General features: G+C 39.1%; 2 protein-coding genes and 1 pseudogene across 2 annotated transcripts in view; all 3 read right to left on the minus strand.

Moving 5' to 3' along the window:
• Window positions 1–1,216: 1,216 nt before the first annotated feature.
• Window positions 1,217–3,262, minus strand: LOC128599271 (uncharacterized). The gene is made up of 6 exons (XM_053610781.1): window positions 3,220–3,262; window positions 2,560–2,943; window positions 2,439–2,480; window positions 2,210–2,344; window positions 2,047–2,075; window positions 1,217–1,783 (listed from the first exon to the last, which is right to left on the minus strand). The coding sequence occupies exons 1-6, from the start codon at window positions 3,260–3,262 to the stop codon at window positions 1,661–1,663; spliced, it is 756 nt and encodes a 251-aa protein (XP_053466756.1). The 3' UTR covers window positions 1,217–1,660.
• A 10,690-nt stretch (window positions 3,263–13,952) lies between these two features.
• Window positions 13,953–21,847, minus strand: part of LOC128599201 (BOLA class I histocompatibility antigen, alpha chain BL3-7-like) — a 56,326-nt pseudogene continuing 48,431 nt past the window's right edge.
• The window catches only part of LOC128599189 (BOLA class I histocompatibility antigen, alpha chain BL3-7), a 36,436-nt gene continuing 28,541 nt past the window's right edge, over window positions 13,953–21,847 (minus strand). The window contains exons 7-10 of the mRNA XM_053610658.1: window positions 15,222–15,320; window positions 14,982–15,008; window positions 14,850–14,882; window positions 13,953–14,751 (exon numbers count right to left, since the gene is read on the minus strand). Coding sequence (XP_053466633.1) covers window positions 14,684–14,751; window positions 14,850–14,882; window positions 14,982–15,008; window positions 15,222–15,320 — 227 coding nt within the window. The 3' untranslated portion in view covers window positions 13,953–14,683. The remainder of the gene's footprint in view (window positions 14,752–14,849; window positions 14,883–14,981; window positions 15,009–15,221; window positions 15,321–21,847) is intronic.

The raw sequence follows: 21,847 nt of genomic DNA on the forward strand, positions 1-21,847 counted from the left end.
CAGGGGAGGCCAGTTGGATGCAAGTGCAGAATATATTAATAAATAATAACTAAAACACCAAACATAAGCTATGAAGTAGGGTTACTAAGTAAAGACACTTGGACAAAAAAGCACAACACAAAAAACCATAACATAAGACAAACGCAAGCCAAAGCGTGCAGTACAAACTGTGACTAATATAGTGTGCTCATTAACTTCAAACCTGAATCAGGTTCAGATGGTCATGTGACAGTGATGCAGTTGGGTGCAGTGGCTGCTGGGAATCGTAGTCCCAAGCTAGTTCTCACATGTCCATGACACTATGGACTTTCTCTGGGTTGTCAAGACATTTCAGGAGTCTGGCACTCAGTACTGAGACACAATGTATCAAACTATCAGAATGCTGAAAGTATCGGTTGTTTTTTAGTAAAATACTAAATCTATACTAAAGGTTATAGTACATTCTCAGCTTGTTTGCTGCCTCCTAACCTTATAACTATTAAAGCATTTTAAAATACAACAGTCATGAAAGGAAATATGATTAGGGAAAATAATTATATTTATTGTGAGGTTTAAAGTATGAGCAAGTAGGATGTAATTGATAAACATAAAAAATTGGACATGTTACATGCAGTAGTCTGTACTGCACTCGGCACTGAAATCATGAATACTCATGAATAAAGATATCACTGAGAAATACAAGACTTATAAAGTAGTAGTAGTATGTAGAGTAAAAAGAAAATATTGCACACTTTAGTCATTTAATTTTTATATTTTATTAAAAATAAAATTTTATATATATAAAAAAAACTTTACACCACTTAAATAAAATCTAAACCAACAATTATATAAAATTAATTAGAAGATACCCTTTTCAGCCATATATTTTTGAGAGGTTTTGAGAATGTGGAGATAATGCAAAAGCAAATTAGCAGAAAGTGCTATTTTCCTACCCCCAGCAGTCTCACATGCTAAATTAAAAAAATCCTAGTGAAAAATCCTCATATTTTGATAGTGTCAAAAGTAAAAAATATTTTGATAGTGTATTACACTTTGTCCAATATGCAAAAGTCAAATACTTGAGATAGATATAATGGCATAAGAAAGAAATAGTTTTTCCTCTGTTTACAGCCCTGTGTAAGTGATATTAGCGTGCATCAAGGCACAATCTACAAATACGAGAATGTAATTACTGTAATTACAGGCGTCTTCCTGTCAAAGTAGCTGTTTCTTGTCAATGTATATTATTAAAATGTACCAGACTTTCTAGTAAACGCTAGAGGTCTGACTCACAAAACTAGGCAACACATAACATTAAACTCCAATTTTTGTCATCTTTATCATTAATAAAGTGGTTTTCTATATCCCAAAGGCAAAAAAGAACGCTTCTTACTGAAGATGAATTTTATTACATTGAATACCAAATTGACAGGCATTAAAATAAAGTCACTGCAAACATTAGCTTAATATAATTTTGATTGATCAATTCTACCACAGATCTACATAGTTACCATATTGTCGTTATGCATAAATTCATGAATAAAAAATCATAAATGTATTTTCTGTTATGATGAAAGCATTAAAAAATCCCATTTCCTCCATCACCTGAACATTGTTCACCATTAATAAACAATAGATTACATGCTTAATTATGTATACATGTTACCTCGGTATTACTAAATCATTGTTTGACGCCAGAATATATAACGTGGGGATCCTCCATTTGACTGCGTCTCCCTGGCCTCTTGGTTTTCTTATTAGAGAAGTGTAGAGCAGCATAATTCACTGAATCAGACTCTTGTTCCTGCAATGAAACAGAAGATATGTCAGATTTCTTTGCTGTTTCACTGCTGCAAAGAAGGAAACTTCTTTCAACATAAGCTACAAGGAGAATTCAAAGCATTCCTTTATATACAGTTCCCTCCAATATTATCACCCTCACTACAGATGAGCAAAAAATGCAGTTGCTTTAATCAGTCCAACACCTAATGCAAAGCCACACCATAATACAGCTGAAAGCCTTTCATTTTTATTTGTTTGGTTTGAAATTTGTATCCTCAGATTTACCTCATCGTCGTGTCTATCAGTTTTATCACCTAGAGAGAAAACATATGAGAAATGTAAAACCTTCACAAAGTTTTACTAATTTACCATTATATATTAGATTTTTTTTGTTACGGTTAGAAAACAGGAATGTTACTAAACTGAAGATCTGACAGTTTAACTTTACCTCTGTGCATTTTTCTGTGCTTCAGTATATTGAAAATCAGGACACCGAGAAGAATCATGATCAACGGAGCAAGTATCATGGACAGAATGAAGAACACACCAGAACAGACTGAAACTTGGAAAGGGGTCAAATTGCCTTAAACAAAATAATATTTAAAAATCATAAATGGAGCTGAACATCTACAATCATGTAAACATTATTTTTATTTATAACCATTGCAATGACAAACCATTTGCTCTTTCCGTGTCCTTAGAAAGTGTTTTATTATGTCCTGAAAAAGGAAATATTTATTTTACAACTTGAGTCATTTCAATCAAATTACTGCAATTATTCACTTTGTATAAATTTACCTTTCACTTGTAAAGAGGTCGAGTTTCTAAAGATCATTTTGTCACTGAAGCTGCAGTAATACAGTCCTGTATCAGAGACGGTTACTGCAGTGATTGTGAGAGACGTCTTCTTGCCATGAACAGACATCACTATTCTCTCACTTTCAGTAAAGAAGTAACACTTTTGTGATGGAGCTGATGTAAAAAACTGTTTACACCCCAGAAGAAGTGGAACTGAATCACTTGTGTGTTTAAACCAGAAGATTTTATCTGCATTAGTCAGACCATGTTGGCACCAAATAGTGACGTTATCTCCAGCTTCTGCCTCCAAAGTTAAATAGCACAGAGTCTCTGAGATTAAACCTGCAACCCATAAAACAAATGTTTCATTTAGAACATATTTTTCTAAAGAATATTTCTAAATAAATGTTTTTTTATTTACATTTCATTTAAACAAGACTGTAATGAACACTAGACACTGTGCAGTTTAAATATTTTGATTTTAATTGTTTTATTTTAGCTCACAAAGGACATTAACAGATAGTAATGCCATTAGTAACCCATGCTGTGAAGTTTTATTGTGCCAGCATCAGTGGTGTATATTCAGACAAAATGCAGATCTTAGAGGTCTCTACAATACTATTTTTTTAAATAATCCAATTAAATAGGATAAACACTTACCAACGGTGCAGAGAAACAAAGGCAAAGTCGTAAAGTGAACCATTTCAGTTGTGTATGAGGCGAGAGAGAAAGAGGAAACTGTCTGCTGGGCAAATGATGATTTATATGTGTGTAGGGGGTGTGGTCAGTATATTAACATTTGGTTAACCTATAAATTTGTCACAATCCCAATATTGTTTCATTACCTGTAGCACTTACACTTTAATGTTATTAATCGGAGAGAGCATCTGATTCGTTTAGTTCACTATGTAACAAGTCTACATTTTTCTGAAGAAAGATGCAGTAAAGTTTTGTATTCATGAACACCAGATAGAAAGGGGACTATAAGGGGGAAAGTGATATTTTAGGGATTACAGCTGAAGATTAATCTTTCTGGTGATTCATGTATTTTGTCCCAGTTAATAAATATCATTTTACAATACTGGTTGTATGACTGCTATAGTATACAGTCATGTGAAAAAATAAATACACCCCATGGAAATTGTTGGTTTTTTAGACACATTTGGAAAAGCAAACATTTGATCCTCTTTGAAACAGTGCCTATTAATAAAGGTGATACACTATCAAATGACACATAAAACTGGCATTTTGTAGTAATTTTCACAATTTAAATGAACAAAAAACAGATCAGTCACATGGAAAAAGTAAGTACACCCCTACATTTATCAGGGTGGAGATTGGGTGCCAGTGATTAGAACCTGCTGAGGGAGTGCAGATGGAACCCGTCTTATTTATACTCCTCTCATATCTAGTGTCTGGTGTTCTGTTTGTTATTGGGGTGTGTGGTGTCATCATGCCAAGATCTAAAGAGTTCTGTAAGACCTTCAGAAAAAAAAAGGTTGTGGATGCCTAGGAGTCTGGCAAGGGATTTAAAAAGATGTACAAATTATTTGAAATCACTCCACGATAATGAAAATCATCTACAAATGGTGCAGATTTCAAATGACTGCCAATTTTTCCAGGACTGTCCCAGAAAATTCAGTCCAAGAACAGCCCATCTGATGCAAAAAGAAGTCTCCAAGAAGCCCAAAATTTCATCACAGTATCTGCTAGTAAATCTTGCAACTGTTGGTGTCAAAGTGCATGCGTCTGCAGTCAGAAAGAGATTTGACCTGCATGGGAGAAAAAGCATGTCAGGAAAAAGCCTTTGCAAGACTACAGTCTGCCAGTGAGCATATAGGCAAAGACCAGGACTTTTGGAATAATGTGCTCTGGCCAGACAAATCAAAGATAGAGTTGTTTGACCACAGTAGCAGCAGAGATGTCTGGAGCAGACCAAAGACAGCTTTTCAGGAGAAGCACCTCATACTACTGTGAAGCACGATGGAGGAAATGTTATGCTTTGGAGTTGTTTCACTGTCTCAGGAACTGGACAGCTTGCATTCATTGATTCAACTATGAATTCTGCATCATATCAAAGAGTTTATTCCTTGTGGATAATGTGAGGCCATCTGTTCAAAAGTTGAAGTTGAACCAAAAGTGGACCTTTCAACAGGATAATGATCGTAAGCACACGAGCAAATCCACCACAAAATGGCTCAAAAATGGAGGGTTATGGAATGGCCTAGTCAAAACCTGGATTTGAATCCCATTGAAATGTTGTGGGGGGATTTGAAACTGGCAGAACATACAAGAAAACCCTCAAACATCATGCAACTGAAAGAATATTGCATGGAAGAGTGGTCAAAAATTCCAGCAAGCCAATGTCCGAGACTGGTGGACAATTATGCAGAACGCCAACAAGAAGTTATTTCTGCTAAATGGGGCTATACTAGCTTCTGAGGCCAAGGGTGCACTTACTTTTTCCACAAAAGAATATCACATCTATTGATATTTCTGTTGAATAAATGATTGAAAAAGATGATAAAATGTTTGAATATCCAAATATGTTAATTTTTTTTTTTTAAAAAACAACAATTTCAATGGCGTGTACTTATTGTTTCACATGACTGTATTTTCAGAATGTAAAATACATGTTAGTTCTAAAGCATCTAAAGTAAAATATACACCGCCAATTTTCTAAACATTAAAATTTTTGTTATATGTCAAGAAGTCAGTTGAAGTTAATCCTCACAATTAGAAGATCCAAAGACAACTGTGTATAAGCAAACTGAATACCAATTCTGACTTTTTATTTTACTGAAAACTGAACAAGCAGATCTGGATCTCTAATGAGGCACTTGTTATACATAAACATACAGTATATTTCTGTTACAGTTGATACTGACGCTGTGTAATATCAACTGTAAGACAAACAACCCCGTTTAAACATTTTGACTGGCAGCATAAGGCCTAATGCTTATGTATAATTAAACAAATGCTCAGCACATGTCACAAATCAGCAGCCCAAGATGAGTACCTTTAGTTTTTGTATTCATAATTTCCCAACAACTAGTTGAACTAGAAAAATACTCCATGCTGAGTTTCATTTATTACATAACCTATGTTTAAACTTAATGAACTTCATGGTGTTGCAGTGCACGTTGAAGCTGTAACTGTAAAGCGTGTTTCCAAACTCCGAGTTGATATTGCTGATGGTAGAACTAAACAAAACCATGTAAAATAAAGTGCAAAGCTGTCATTTTCTGTTACTAGCACAACACATAGGCACTTCATAGTTAAACGTGTTGAGAGAAAATAAATACATTAGCCAGACTCTAATATCTTTATATCTAATATAGTAATGTCTTGTACTTGCAGTGAGAGATCACCACAGCAATGGAAACATTTCATTCTGCCATAGCTATACTTTAGCAAGGGGGTGAGAAAAAAAACAAATGTCAAGTCTAGAGAATACAGCTATGACTGCTCTGGGGTCTGTTGTTTAGGGTGGTTAGATTTACCTTTAATCTTTGCTAAGTAGAAGCTCTGTATGCCACTATATTTATTATTAGGATCTTAGCCTTTAAACTTGAATTATACAAATAATGTCCATTTAGTATTTTTAGCTCTGGTTGTTCGGCCCTCAGTGAACCACTGGCTATGAGCTAAGACTAGCGATGGAAAATAAAGTTTGTTTGTGTGGTTTCAGTGCAGCAAGAGGGGACGGGAGGTTGTTTTAGAGGTGAATTGAAAATAGCTGAGCATCAGCTTTGCGGTTGGAAAATATTCAAACCACTGTGTATGTCTTTCTCTGAAATGGACAGATGCTGCATTTGTTTGAGAAAAAACTTGTGGTTAGTTGTGTAGCTGTCTGTACATGTGTAGAGCTGTTTTCTAGTCCAGTGTTCCCTGAAAAAACTAAATACTTATTTGGTCGGTCCTTTGGTACCATACATCATCAACAGGGTTTTCATGGATGTGGAAATATTGTAAGGTAATTGATAGATAAGTATGTACAGAGAAAACAGTGACTAGATTAAATGTGAAGACTGACTCAGTTGACTCATGGGGGGAAAACAGCCCAATACCTGATTACTCCTCTAAGCTTAGCAGGGGGGTTACAGTTTAAAGTAAGGCTTTCTGGGACCTCTGGCTTTTCAGTGTAGGCTGAAATAGCCTGAAATGTAGAAATTTAAACTGGATACCGTGATCCTAATCCAGCAAACATAAGCAATCATACGGTCAGTAACACAAACTTATACAAACTTACAAACTTGATTCACATTCATATGGAGTTACAGGTACATTTGCTATTCTGATTGCTCCTACTTACTCAAAATGAAGTAATAGGAAATGTGACTCACCTAAAGTAAAGCTAAGCATGGTTAGTGGTGCCAGAGGGGCTGGTGTGAGTGACTGCTGATTTCCTGGGCTTTTCACACACAGCACTCTCTAGATTTACACAGAATGGTGTGAAAAACAAAAACCGTCCAATGAGCAGTAGTTTTGCTGGTGGAAATGCCTTATTGATGAGAAGGGTTCCAGCTGAGAGGAAGGCCACGGTTGCTCAAATGTCAACGCTTTACAACTGTGGTGAGCAGAAAACAGAAGAGAAGCAGATAAGAGAAGGCCACACCGGGTTCCACGTCTGTCAGCCAAGAACAGGAATCTGAAGCTACACTGGGCACAGACTCACCAACACTGGACAATTAAAGATCAGAAAAACATCAACCGGTGGGATATAAGAAGCCTTTATTTGTCACTTATACATTATAGTATGGTAAAATTCCTTTCTTTGCATATCCCAGCATCTTAGGAATCAGAGGTCAGAGTGCAGGGTCAGTCATGATGCAGTGTCCCTGGAGCAGAACAGAGGGTTCAGAGCCTTGCTCAAGGGCCCGATAGTAGCAGCTTGTTGATGATTGAACCACTGAATTTCTGAGCAGTAACCCGGAGAGAGCCTTAACCACTGAGACACCACTGCCATGCATAAATTGCATAAACAGGTGTTCCTAATAAAGTGGCCACCGAGTATATGTATCAAAGCCACTCTATACATGACTCATCTGAAATTGCTCCCTTTTACCACAGAGAGACTGTGCTTTGACATGGCAACTTTCACTTGCTTTCTCACCAGTAGCAGGTAAGCAGGCTTATCAACTCCTGGTCATGCCACAGCTTTATCAAGAAAAGACTCAGGACCAAATAACAGTAATGAACACTGCTCAGTGATGCGTTCCAGGGCCACCGTCCTCACCATGGTGTGTCTGTGTTTTATAGCGATCATGTCATAAGATGTGATTCTCAGTGCAGCTGTTTGAAGTACAAATGGGGTTGTAAGAGAAATTCATCTCCACTGTGTTGAATTCTGGATTGTGATTGGTCGGAAGGTCACATCAGCTCTGACAGCAATGCAGCTGCAAGTCATAAGTTTATATTAATGCATCACACCATTAACTGTTGATTAGTTACCTATAACAGCATGGTTATACAGCTTGGTTAATGTAATTAGGTGACATTTGAACCTATGATAATGCAGGAGGACAGTTTTAATGCACATGTTGTACATGAAGATCAGGAAACTGAACATGAAGAGAAGAAAGGCATTTTGAATCAAATCAAATCAGAAATGCACTTAGGGTATGAGTGCATGTTGAAACTATGACAGATGTAATGCAGCATTGAAATCACACAAACACACACACGCACGCACGCACAGTGAGGCCTCTGTGTGAGATATGTACTGGTGTTTGTGCACACAGAATAATATAGGAGCCTTTACTGCCTCCTACTGGTCAACTGCTGAAAGTGGGCAGCCAATAATTAGATAACACTAGCTGCGTTTACATGAACAACAATAATCCTCTCTTAATCCAATTAAGACCATACTCTAATTAAGAAACTACCATATAAACAGCAATTTTTACTTCCCTTAATCTAATTAAGGTCATAATCGAAGTAAGCAATAATCTAATTAAGACAGGTGGAGTACTCCTGTTTTAGTTGCATTATGGATGTGTAGTAGTGACATGTAAACACCTTAATCACATTATGAACGTCGTGTGAGAGTTTTCACCGCATTTTGCGACAGGACACGATCACACACGGCAGTTTTACGTTTTACGGCGAACAAGAGAGTTCGGCTGCGTCCCAAGTCTGTGACTACGTTTACATGGACAGCAGTAATCTGATTATTGACCTTACTCTGAGTAAGATAATAATGTGATTAAGGTGTTTACATGAGTCGCTTTTAGAATACTCCTGTCATGTTCCCGTTTTACATGTTTTAGAACATAATTAGATTAACAGCCCGCATCATTACGTCACTGCGCCACCCCGTCCGACGTCACTCCAGAATTTCACGTATCAACATACAGTTCGTCTTCGTTATGGTACCGTATACAGTTTCGGGTGTTTTTTTTTTTTTTTTTTTTTTACGAACGCTTAAAGTGCAGTTAATTATTTGTCATGCTATACGTGCTAATAGACAACTGCTTGAAGCCGTGGGCTGCGTCCCAAACCGCGTAGTTACCGTCTATATAGTAACCGAGATACATGTATTTTTCCCAACTACAGGCCTATAGTAGGAAAGTATGCGATTTGGGACACAGCCGAACTCTCTTGTTCGCCGAGAAACGTAAAACTGCCGAGTGTGATCGTGTCCTGTCGCAAAATGCGGTGTTATACAACAATAATCCACTCTTAATCTAATTAAGACCATAATTTGATTAAGAAACTACCATGTAAACGGCAACCTTAAAATCTAATTCAGGTCATAATCTAATTAAGCTCTAATCGAATTAAGACAGGTAGAGTACTCCTGTTTTAATCATATTATGGACGTGCATTACAGACATGTAAACACCTTAATCACATTATGAACGTCGTGTGAGAGTTTTCACCGCATTTTTTTCACCGCATCACACACGGCAGTTTTACGGCGAACGAGAATTCGGCTGTGTCCCAAACTGCATACTTGCCGACTATAGGCCTGTAGTGGGGAAAAATACATGCATCTCGGCTACTATACAGTAGGTAAGTATGCGATTTGAGACGCAGCCCACAGCTTCAAGCAGTCGTCTATTTGCACGTACAGCATGACTAATAATTAATTGCACTTTAAGCGTTCGTAAAAATTTAAATAAAAACACCCAAAACTGTATACGGTTCCATAACGAAGACCAACTGTATGTTGATACGTGAAATTCTGGAGGGACGTCGGACGGCGTGGCGCGGTGACGTAATGACGCGGGATGTTAATCTAATTATGATCAATAACATGTAAAACGGGAACATGACAGGAGTATTCTAAAAGCGACTCATGTAAACACCTTAATCACATTATTATCTTACTCAGAGTAAGGTCAATAATCAGATTAATGCTGTCCATGTTTACCAAAAAGTCAGTGTTAGCCATGCGTGTAGACTGGGATGAGTTTCTTTACAGGATATACAAAGACAAATATATAAATTCATCAGTAAATAAAGTATTATCATTTTATTATCATTCAATAAATAAAATGATAACTTTAGTATGAATTTTGATGATGACTTTAGAGCAGGTAGAAACTGAATCATTATCAGAGCATAAGACCATAAAAGAGTTAAAACACCCAGAGATCCCTAACAAACAAAGTGAAAATATAATTATTATTTGCTGTTAAATATAAAAGTTAATAGTGAACCTCGTGGTAAATCTGGCTATAATGATCTTAAACTGAATGAAATGCTGTAACACTCAATAGATAGATAAATCAATAGATTTATGCAGGAGAAATATATTATCTCCATATGAAGCCGCCACATTGCCTGCAATATAACATCAACAAGCAGAATCGTGAAGCAAAGAAATGAGAGAAAAGATCAAAGAGTCTCACATCTGTCGCAAGTTTTTTGTAAAAAAAAAATAGCTTTAGCATCTAATGTTTTTGCTCCGTCCTAACCAATCACAATCTCCACAACCCACAGATTTATTTTGACACTTTCTGAACTGAGGAAACATGCAGTCATTGTTACAGACTTTCAAATGAGCCTAATAAAATGAAACAGCATTATAGCAGTAAAATGGAGGACAGGGTTCATTTCCTGTCAGTAAATACTATAATAAACATCATCACCGTTCTGAGAAACACACACATGCTTTATGACCCTGCTTTGTTTGTTGTCTTCAGCCATCAAATTGTTCAGAAACAGTAACTTTAAAGACTTGCAGAGATTTTTGGCTAGAAAAAACCTTAGTGTGAACAGACCTAGTTTTTATAGCAACCAATCACATGACAGGAAAACAACATTACCAATTATGGCCAAAGGAAAGTGATATAATGTTATTTAACAGACGCATGTTATTAAGTCCATGTGTCTAATCTACTTGAATTTTCCTGGTGTACGTGTAAACTGCAGATAAATTATCATATGAAGGGTTAATGTTCATCTGGACAGAAAAAATCATTAGGCAAGGTAAAAGCTGTCGATCTTCAGAGAGTGTTTTACTGCTATTCATTTAAATCTACTACAAACTACTACTACTACTACTACTACTACTACTACTACTACTACTGTAATAATAATAATAATAATAATAATAATAATAATAATAATAATAATGTGATAGATATTAGCCTCAAGCTCAACTTAAGCTCAACTTGGCAAAATCTGAGCTTCTCGTCATCCCAGCCTGTACACAACCACAACCACAACCTCAACCACAACCTCAATGTACAGCTCAGCTCAACCAACCCAAGAGAACCCATGACACACCCCTCTTCATCTCCCTCTACTGGCTTCCTGTATCCTCCTGTATCAAATTCAAGGCCTTGATGCTCACCTACAAGACCATGTCTGGAACAGCACCCCCTACCTCAACAGCACCCTCCTACAGCAACCTCCTACCTCCTGCCTCCTGAAGGTTTACGTTCCCTCACGCAATCTGCGATCAATCCACGACCGACGCTTAGTAGTTCCTACTCAGTGTGGCTCAAGATCCCTTTCCAGAACCTTGGTGGAATGAACTTCTGACCTCAATCCGGACCGCAGAATCTCTCACCATCTTCAAAAAACAGCTAAAGACCCACCTCTTTAGTGAACACCTAACCAACTCATAAAATGCCAACCCCACATTATCTTTTTTTTAAATCAATAAATAAATAAATTTACTTTAAAAACTTACTCTGGCTCTTACACCTCTACTCTGCACACTTTGCTTTTCTAGACCTCAATTAAAGATCTTGTATGGTAGCACTACTTGTATTGTTTTCTGTTTTATATATCACTTTGCTTGTATTTCCTCATTTGTAAGTCGCTTTGAATAAAAGTGTCTGTTAAATGAATAAATGTAAATGTACATGTAAATGTAATGAGATATTTAGTTAGAAAGTTGACCTCTTAAACATGGCGGCGCCGTGGGCAAGTCATGTGGGCTATGTGCAACATTAGCTGATGTATTCAGCACGCAAAGACGCCCCGCCCACTCAGCTACGGAGAGTTAAAGCCACCAAACATTTGTAAACAAGCGATGTTTATTAAACGTGTTGATAGAACTACTGTTTCTAACACTATTATATACACTACAGTGTTAATATATTCTTAAATATGATGTTTTTTCAGTAGATAAATAAGGGCATATAGCTAATAGAAGAAGAATAAAATAATAGAAGTATGATGAAATAAGATAAATGATAGAAATGAATTTAAGTATAAATATTGTATAAATATAAATGTAGCGTGTTTGTAGATTTCTTGTTTCTGCCACATTATAGCCTAAACATAAATAGCTACAGTAATTACACCTAGCATTCCTGCACAGATGTGTTCAGTGAGCATTTCTCTAGCATGCTGTTTGCTATAGGCCGAAATAAATCACTCACTCATTTGGGCCCCCTATGTATGGACTGGGCCCCTAGCATTAGCCTGTTCCGCCTATACCACTGCCCTGTATCACCTCACATGATACTTGTAGAATAGTTTACATCAGTATTTATACAAAAATAACTTATTTATTCACAATTAATTCAGCCCTAATCCACTTTTTACTTCACTGACAAATTTAAGTGTTCTATGAACTAATAACTGTAGTTTATTTAATGTGTGATGGAGGAGGTTTTAGGACTCTTTAGTTCTAGTTTCTGTCCCTAACAGATTTCTTCCTTTTTTTTATTATTCTTATAACAATTATTTCGTGCTCTCATCAAATTTGTTCACGTGGTTCTGAAGAGGCTGGAAAAAGTCCAGTGCAAATAAGAGGTGTGGAAAAACAACCAGATGCAGGAAGTAGTTAAGATGACGTGTAATTAATTATCACTAACACTAGGTGGCGCTTTAACACTTGGTTTAAATGACACTGAATTATGAGCATGTTTACTGTATGAACATGTCCTGCTGAATTCTGATCTTTGACACTGAAATAATGGTTAAGGGTTTGTGTGTCTGTGCTCAGGGGCCCATTGTCTCCTAATCCGTCCCTGTTTATTAGTGAAACTGCTGAAACTGAACATATCAGAGTGAACTGTTTAGAACTCAGATGTTCTACATGTATTTTAAACTCACAGCTTTACACGTGCAGATTAGTGTTTACTGAAACTTTGGGAATCGTGGAACAGCATCAACATCTAATAAACACGAGGTTTACAGAGTCAGGGTTGAGAAACGTCTTTAAAACGTCTTCAGTAGTGAAATCACGTGATCAGAAGGTTGTTTAGTGATTAATCACAGCGTGTCTCGGGCTGACTGTTAATCACGTGACTTTCTGTCCCTGAACCGCTCTGACACTGAAATGAAAGTTCAAAACAAAACACAACATGGAGATAAAAATGATTGTGTAGAATATTGAAAGGAAAGCCACTGGTTTGTGGACAGAAAGAAGGGGACTGAGGCGAGTTTTCTGTTCCAGATGATGGTTTTTACTACAGAGTGTAGATGCAGATGTTCATCAGCTATATCAGGTCACATCCTGAACACACACTGAACTTCTAGATCAAGAGCAGAGTTTAGTGAACAAGGACATGTGCGGGAATTCCATCAGAATCTTTCCTAAACCTTTTTAATATGAAGGACTGTGTGACTGGACTGGGTTTGTGGAGTTATTCACTAATACATATACACTAGATTCTCTTTTTCTCTTCTTTATTACGGTTAAGACGTCAATTCTAACCCGAATTCATAAGAGTTTATTACAGTTCATCTTTGGAGTGATGCAGTGTGGGAAATATTACCACCGTAAACTAAAGCTTTTATCTGAAAACTATTACATTATAATCATAATAATAATAATCATCATCATCATATAACGTGTTTTATTATAAAACTACTGAATAAAACAATATTTGAGTTTTTTACATGACAGTAAATGTAGAACTGATCCTGAGGCCACGCCCTTTAAAAGAACACGGTTGTAAAATAACCCTCTGCACACAGAGTGAAGAAAATAGACTTTATTGTTGGTTCAGATTGTCACAGACAGAACAGAGGGATTGTGGGAGAGATTCGGTTCCTGTTCAGCTCGTGAGGAAAATGTCAGTGGATTAAAAGGTAAAAGATGTCGATCAAACCTCTCGTGTACTGACGTTATGATCTGTGTTCAATTCTACACTAAATCATCTTAGAAATGTAGAGAGTAAAGCAGCTCATACACACTCCTGAAACACACACACTATAATATAATGATGTTCAACTGCAGCTGTGTGAAAATTCACTACAATAATCACAGTGATACTGTTTACATCAAAACGCTTTAAACACAATTACATCTCAAGCCTGAGGAAATCACAATCAGAGAGAGAGAGTGTGTGTGTGTGTGTGTGTGTGTGTGTGTATCAGGAAGTGTGTACGAGGTTGTAGGAGGAATGTAAAATTAGTCGAGTGTAAAGCTGCGTTCAGCATCCAGACGTGTTACAGAACAGGTTTAAATCTGAGTTTCACATCAAACCCCATCACACAGAAAACTACCAGAATTTACACAGAGTAATAATAATAATAATAATAATAATAATAATCCTCTAACCCCAATCCATAATAATCCCATTTTACAGCAATAACAGATTCACAATAAAAAGATCCTCCATCCAAATACAGGAAAAATTATACACCAAGATACACACTGGAATAATGTGTGTGTGTGTGTGTGTGTGTGGGTGTGTGGGTGTGGTCCTCATCTCCCTCTCCTCCTCTCTCCTTGAGAAACAGAAGAGTTGTTGGAGGAAGAATCGCTTTCAAGGGCTGAAAAAAACATGTAAATCATTCAAAGTTAAAACTTGACTAAACAATATTACTAAATCCATGTACTTATGTTACTTAAGAAGTAAAGGCCTACTTACAGCTCGTGGAGGTTAGTGAATCTCCTTCAGAGTCTGTAAAACATTCAAATCCATCAGAAAGTGAAGTAAACACTGCGAGTCAATAATGTACTGGATTTAAACATCATTTCTGGATCATAAAGGTTCACTTACCGGGTTTGGGTGGAACAGGTTTGAAGCCTGAAACACAGATGATGGACAGACAGTTATTATAAAATCTGTGGACTGGGTTTGGTTTCACGAGACAATTAGTCAATATCAGCTTATTGTCTCGTCTAATTTATCAGTTAAAGCTTAAAAATATGTCAAATATTCATCAAATCCCCCTTCAAGAATTAGAAAGTGTAAATCTGTTCTCTGAGAACTTCACATCTGCCTCCTTCCTCCTCTCACCAGAGTTCTTCTTCTTCCAGACCACAATTCCAGCAACAACGGCAACGAGAACCAGGAGAACCGCGACTACACCAACGATGATACCGATCGGAGCTCCACCTGATAAATCACACAGAGTCTTTATTATCTGCTGCAGAAATAAATCAGCTTTCACTCTAAATCTGTAGTTTATTAGGACCTTTTGGTACTTCTAGCACCATCTTCTCCTCCCCCAAGCTGCTGTGCTGAATCACGCAGGTGTAGGTGTGTTTCTGCAGATCCTCAGCTGGGACTGTCAGAATGCTTCTCTTCTGGAAGCTTCCATCCTGGTTGGGTAACGTCTCTCTGAGCTCCACGTCCTCACGCACGTCCTCTCCGTCCTTCTGCCAGGTGATCATCACTGTTTTGGGGAAGAAACCTGTAGCGTGACACACCACCTCTGGAGAAGAGTGTTTCTGGAACACTGACGCTGTAGGAGGAACTGCAGACACACAGAGACAGAAATATTAAACTCTTTACTTCTTCATGTGTAAAGGCCTGGTGCTGACCCTGATGAGGAATAATCCGGAGTCCTGGTGAGGACATTGTTGATTATAATCTTTTCCAGCAGTTTCTCAGTTTCAGTGAAGATGGAAACACTAGAATGGTTTCTGCAGGAAAGGAGGAAAGTTTACAGGAGAAACGTTTCCTTTCTTTCTTCCTGTTCTAGTAAAAAGATCTTATGTACAGACCTTAATAAGAAGGTGTGTGTGTGTGTGTGTGTGTGTGTGTGTGTCTCCATCTGAACTAAAAGAGCAGAGCGTGTCTCAGTCACCTGGTGATTACCGTAAACCCCTGTATATACACACACTCCACATTCTACTGCGATGATCTTCACCACGCTGTTAAACAGATCTGCTCTGAGCAGCAGGAGACAAAAGCGTCACTTCATCTCTTTCTAATCTTCATCTCCATTAAAAGAGTTCGTCATCTGTTAGAATCAACACTTCCTTAAAGTCCTGCTTCAGTTCCTTTCTCTTTTCTTTTCTCTCGTTCGTCTGAAAAGTCTTTCACTGTTCACCCCAAATATCCTGCTGGATTCCCTAATAAATATAAACAACTGTAACGGTTAAAGTTGTCTAGTGTGATCTGTAACACACACACACACACACACACACACGGGGGCGGAGCTTCCAGGGGGTCACAAGTGTCAATCATTCCAGATTCATATCTCCATGATCTCATCTTTACTGTTTATCGACGGGGAAAATGGTTTTTTGTGTGTGTGTGTGCGCGTGTATGTGTGTGTGTGTGTGTGTGTGTGTGTGTGAGTGTGTGTGTGAGAGAGAGAGAACTCATAGCAGTGTACTCTAATCTTACACTGCAGAGCTCCTACAGAAAACGTGTAAAAGTCAGCAGGTCTGTAAATAACACCAGGAAAAGACATTATACACACTAAACTATCGCCATAGCAACCTCACATCACCCCCTCACACAGTGAAATTCAATGTTACTGGTCATGTGATCAACATTTTTGGCTACAAGGAAGTGAAAGAGAGTTTAGTGTTGGACAGGAAATATATTTACATCTTTACATTCCATCCAGAACATCTCCAAATGTAGAGTTTTTACACAACAAACTCATTTTACATGGAGATATTTACATATCAAAACAACACCACAGGACAAGTGTGTGTGTGTGTGTGTGTGTGTGTGTGTGTGTGTGTGTGTGTGTTACGGTAACAGATCACACACTTTACCTTTCCTCTCCAGAGTCTCTCTGCCATAACCCACGTACTTCTTTAACCAGTCGATACAGATGTTCTCCAAGTAGTTCTTCTGGCCCTCAGTCATACCAGGATCCTTATCCCACTTGTCCTTGGTGATCAGAGCTTGAGGTGTCGGAGCGATCCAGGTGAGAGATTTCAGATCCAGACTGATGAAATCTTCTCCATCATAACCGTACTGTCTGTATCCTCTAGTGGTGCCGTCATCATCACGCTCACAGCCGTACATCACCTGCACTGTGTGAACTCCTGCACACACACACACACACACACACACGAGCGGTGATGAGCCTCAGCTGAGCTCCGTCTCCTTCTACACTCTCCCCTCAAACACCACACTACACTTTACTCTTCATTTAGTTCCTCATCACTCTCACGTTCACATCTCACTTACATCTCATTTACATCTCATCTACATCTCATTTACATATCATTTACGTCTCACTTACATCTCATTTACATCTCACTTACATCTCATTTACATCTCACTCACATCTCACTTACATCTCACTTACATCTCATTTACATCTCACTTACATCTCACTCACATCTCACTCACATCTCACTCACATCTCACTCACATCTCATTTACATCTCATTTACATCTCACTTACATCTCACTCACATCTCACTTACATCTCACTCACATCTCACTTACATCTCACTTACATCTCACTTACATCTCATTTACATCTCACTTACATCTCATTTACATCTCATTTACATCTCACTTACATCTCATTTACATCTCACTTACATCTCATTTACATCTCATTTACATCTCACTTACATCTCATTTACATCTCACTTACATCTCATTTACATCTCACTCACATCTCATTTACATCTCACTTACATCTCATTTACATCTCACTTACATATCATTTACATCTCACTTACATCTCATTTACATTTCTATCTTCGTTTCCCTCTGCGTGACTTTTCTCTCTGATATTAAAGACAGAAGATTTACTCGTTTATCTCCACAGATATCAGGACTGACGTCAGTGTAAAAGCGATTGCGCGTTCACTCTGTGTGTGTGTGCGCGTGTGTGTCTGTGTGTGTGAGGTTCGTGTTAAAGTCATTTACTTCACACACGTTTCATTACTTGCTCCCACACACACACACGCACACACAGTGTGTTAACATAATGTAACGTTAAAGAAAGACGCTGACCTCACTCACACACACACTCGCACGCACTGTGCGAGTGTGTGTGTGTGCGCGGGGCGCGCGCGTGTGTGTGTGAGTGAGGTTAGCGTGACGTTAGGTCTCTTACTAGCGAAACACGGCTGGTTTATTCATATACAGTGATTAGTGACATGTTGGGCGGAGTATTAGCAGATTTACTGTGTGGTGAGAGGTGTGTGTGTGTGTGTGTGTGTGTGTGTGTGTGTGTGTGTTAGTGATTAAAGGTGTGAGTGTGTTTACCTGCAGTCTGATTAAAGCGCTGCATCAGTGTAGCCATATCGACTTTGAAGGTCTCCTGATTACCCTGCAGAATCTGTGTCTCTCTGTTCCAGTAATCTGGATCATCAGCATTGACCTTCTGTATCCACTCCATCTTCGGGATCTTCTTCCTGATGTTACTGTCGTAGTATGTAATCTGCTGTCCATCCACCTGACCCACATCAGTGAATTCTGGGAAATTTATTCCTGGTGTAACTGCAGTGTAGGTGTACTGTAGAGAGTGTGTGACTGTAAACATGTACAAACACACACACACACACACGCACACACACGGCTGAATATCAGAGATTTAATCCACTGAGTATCCAGTAAAGCTGTACAGTGCGTACACCCCTCACATTTTTGTAAATATTTGATTATACCTTTTAATGTGACAACACTGAAGAAATGACACTTTGCTACAATGTAAAGTAGTGAGTGTACAGCTTGTGTAACAGTGTAAATTTGCTGTCCCCTCAAAATAACTCAACACACAGCCATTAATGTCTAAGCGATTACTGACCCAGGCGAACAGTAACTGGTAAGTGTTTCTTTCTGGATATTTTAGTTGAAACTAGTTTTAGCACTGATTGTCAGATAGAAGCTGTAACTGTGCTTCCTTGTTGCTACGAGCTGTATACCCGTTGCTAGATTAAAGCAAATTCCAGTATTCATATTCGGTCTCGGTAGTCGCTCATGCGACTTCTCTTTGTTTTGCTAATTAAAGAGGCGTGCTCAGCTGTGAAACACAGCAGTATTTAATAATTAAGAAATGCTGAGGCGGAAGCGTCAGCCCTTGTCGTGTGAAGACCAAGCACATGTAAAGACCTGTGAGTCTACCTGCATGAGTCCACCGAGCAAGGACACCGACAAGACACCACTCGTGCTGCTAAGTATACTTTTTTTTCTTGCTTTATTCCTCTTGCTGTTTACCCGTTTACACAGGTACTAACACTAACATGTGTCATCAGTTTATCCCTGTTATTTGCCACAGGCGCATACTCCCAGAAAAGTACGCAACTTGGACAACCTACGCTCTCTGAATGTGGCCTCTGCAGTTTCCCTCTCATTCTCTATCGGACTTTGGAACTGCCAATCTGCCGTCAACAAGGCAGATTTCATTCCTGCCTTTGCAACCCACTCCAACCTCAGTGTGCTGGCTCTGACTGAGACCTGGATCCATGCTGAGAACACTGCCACACCTGCTGCCCTGGCCTCCAACTTCAACTTCTCCCATACCTCACGTCCCAACAGACGAGGGGGTGGTACAGGTTTGCTTCTCTCCAAAACAAGGAAATTTACCTGTCTTTCTCCTTCTTGCTCATACACTTCCTTTGAATTTCATGCTGTTACAGTCACTGACCCTGCCAAAATGCACTTTCTTGCAGTGTACCGTCCTCCAGGTCAACTGGGGAAGTTCATCGATGAATTTGACACGCTACTGTCCACCATCCCAGATGATGGAACTCCTCTTCTGGTCCTTGGTGATTTCAACATTCATCTAGACAAGCCACATGCAGCTGACTTTCTTGCTCTCCTTCCCACATTTTACCTCAAGCAGTTCACCACACCAGCAACCCACAAAGCTGGCAAACAGCTCGACCTCATCCTCACACGTAATTGCACCACACCTCTCCACACCTCTGACCATTTCTTTATCCAGTTCTCTATTTCTCTCCCCGCACCCCCTTCACTGTCTCCACCCTCTATCTCTTTTTGTTGCAATCTTCACTCCATTTCCCCCTCACATTTCTCCTCCATTGTCACAACCTTACTTCCCTCTGATAGCCACCTCTCCTCACTTGACTTAAACACTGCAACTGACATGCTATGTTCCACCCTAACATCTTCTCTTGACAGCATCTGCCCCCTAACCCCCAGACCTGCTCGCACATCACCCTCTAGCCCTTGGCTCTCAGAAGCTCTGCGTAACAACCAGGCCAAACTAAGAGCATCTGAAAGAACATGGCGCAAATCTAACAACCTAACTGACCTAACCAATTACCAGACACTTCTCTCCTCTTTTTCCAATAGCATCTCCATTGCTAAAGCCACATACTACCAAGAGAAGATTGGTAGTTCTCCCAACACCCGCATTCTCTTCAAAACCTTTTCCTATCTTCTCTGTCCCCCTCCTCCCCCTTCCCCTACCTCTCTCACTGCAGATGACTTTGCCACTTTCTTTTCCAACACCGTCCTGGACACCAAGCAGTCTGGCTTCAAGAGCAATCACTCCACGGAGACTGCTCTGCTTTCCGTCACTGAAGCCTAACGACTAGCAAGAGCAATCTCTAGATCATCTGTCCTCATCCTACTTGACCTATCTGCTGCGTTCGACACTGTGAACCATCAGATCCTCCTGTCAACTGTCTCCAGCCTGGGCATCACTGGAACGGTTCTGCGCTGGGTGGAATCCTATCTCTCTGACAGATCCTTCAAGGTATCATGGAGAGGAGGTATTTCTGAAACTCAGCAACTCACAACTGGGGTTCCACAGGGATCAGTTCTGGGTCCACTCCTCTTTTCTATCTACACTACCTGGAAAGCCAGGTCAGAAAGCCATTTCTTATCCATGGACACTTGAATACTACCAATCTTGCTTTCCTGAAAAGCTCTAATCTCATCACGCAGATCAAAAAATCTCCTGAGAACTTTTCCATCTAACCTCCTGGTGGTACAACACATCACCATGTTGCGCATCCATCTCATCCAACAGCACCTTGAACTGCCGGTGAGAGAGTGCCGTGGAGCGTATATCATTCACAATTTTAATGACATCACGCATCACATCCACAAGCCCTCAAAATAACTCAACACACAGCCATTAATTTCTAAACCGCTGGCAACAAACGTGAGTACACCCCTAAGTGAAAATGTCCAAACTGGGCCCAAAGTGTCAATATTTTGTGTGGCCACCATTATTTTCCAGCACTGCCTTAACCCTCTTGGGCAAGGAGTTCACCATGGATTACTGGAACCATGTCCTGTGGTCTGATGAGACCAAGATAAACTTAGTTGGTTCAGATAGTGTCAATCGTGTGTGGTGGCAACCAGATGACGAGTACAAAGACAAATGTGTCTTGCCTACAGTCAAGCATGGTGGTGGGAGTGTCATGGTCTGGGGCTGCATGAGTGCTGCCGGCACTGGGGAGCTACAGTTCATTGAGGAAACCATGAATACCAACATGTACTGTGACATACTGAAGCAGAGCATGATCAGTATGCAGTATTCCAGCATGAAACGACCCCAAACACACCTCCAAGACCACCACTGCCTTGCTAAAGAAGATGAGGGTGAAGGTGATGGACTGGCCAAGCATGTCTCCAGACCTGGACTTTTAACCTGGACTTTATATTGTATACTCATAACAAACTCTCACTACTTCTATTATTATATTTATTTATTATTATTACAGCAAAAGTTCTTTTAT

This window comes from Ictalurus furcatus, chromosome 22, assembly GCF_023375685.1.
Source record: "Ictalurus furcatus strain D&B chromosome 22, Billie_1.0, whole genome shotgun sequence".
Classification (NCBI taxonomy): domain Eukaryota; kingdom Metazoa; phylum Chordata; class Actinopteri; order Siluriformes; family Ictaluridae; genus Ictalurus; species Ictalurus furcatus.

Bases quoted from the DNA above. Each gene is read 5' to 3' on its own strand.
- LOC128599271 (XM_053610781.1), bottom strand. From the start codon at position 3,262: ATGGTTCACTTTACGACTTTGCCTTTGTTTCTCTGCACCGTTG. The intron at 2,345-2,438 runs GTTTGTCATTGC...ATTTTGTTTAAG, and splicing joins GGACACGGAAAGAGCAAATG to GCAATTTGACCCCTTTCCAA. The intron at 2,076-2,209 runs GTAAAGTTAAAC...TTTTCTCTCTAG, and splicing joins GCACAGAAAAATGCACAGAG to GTGATAAAACTGATAGACAC.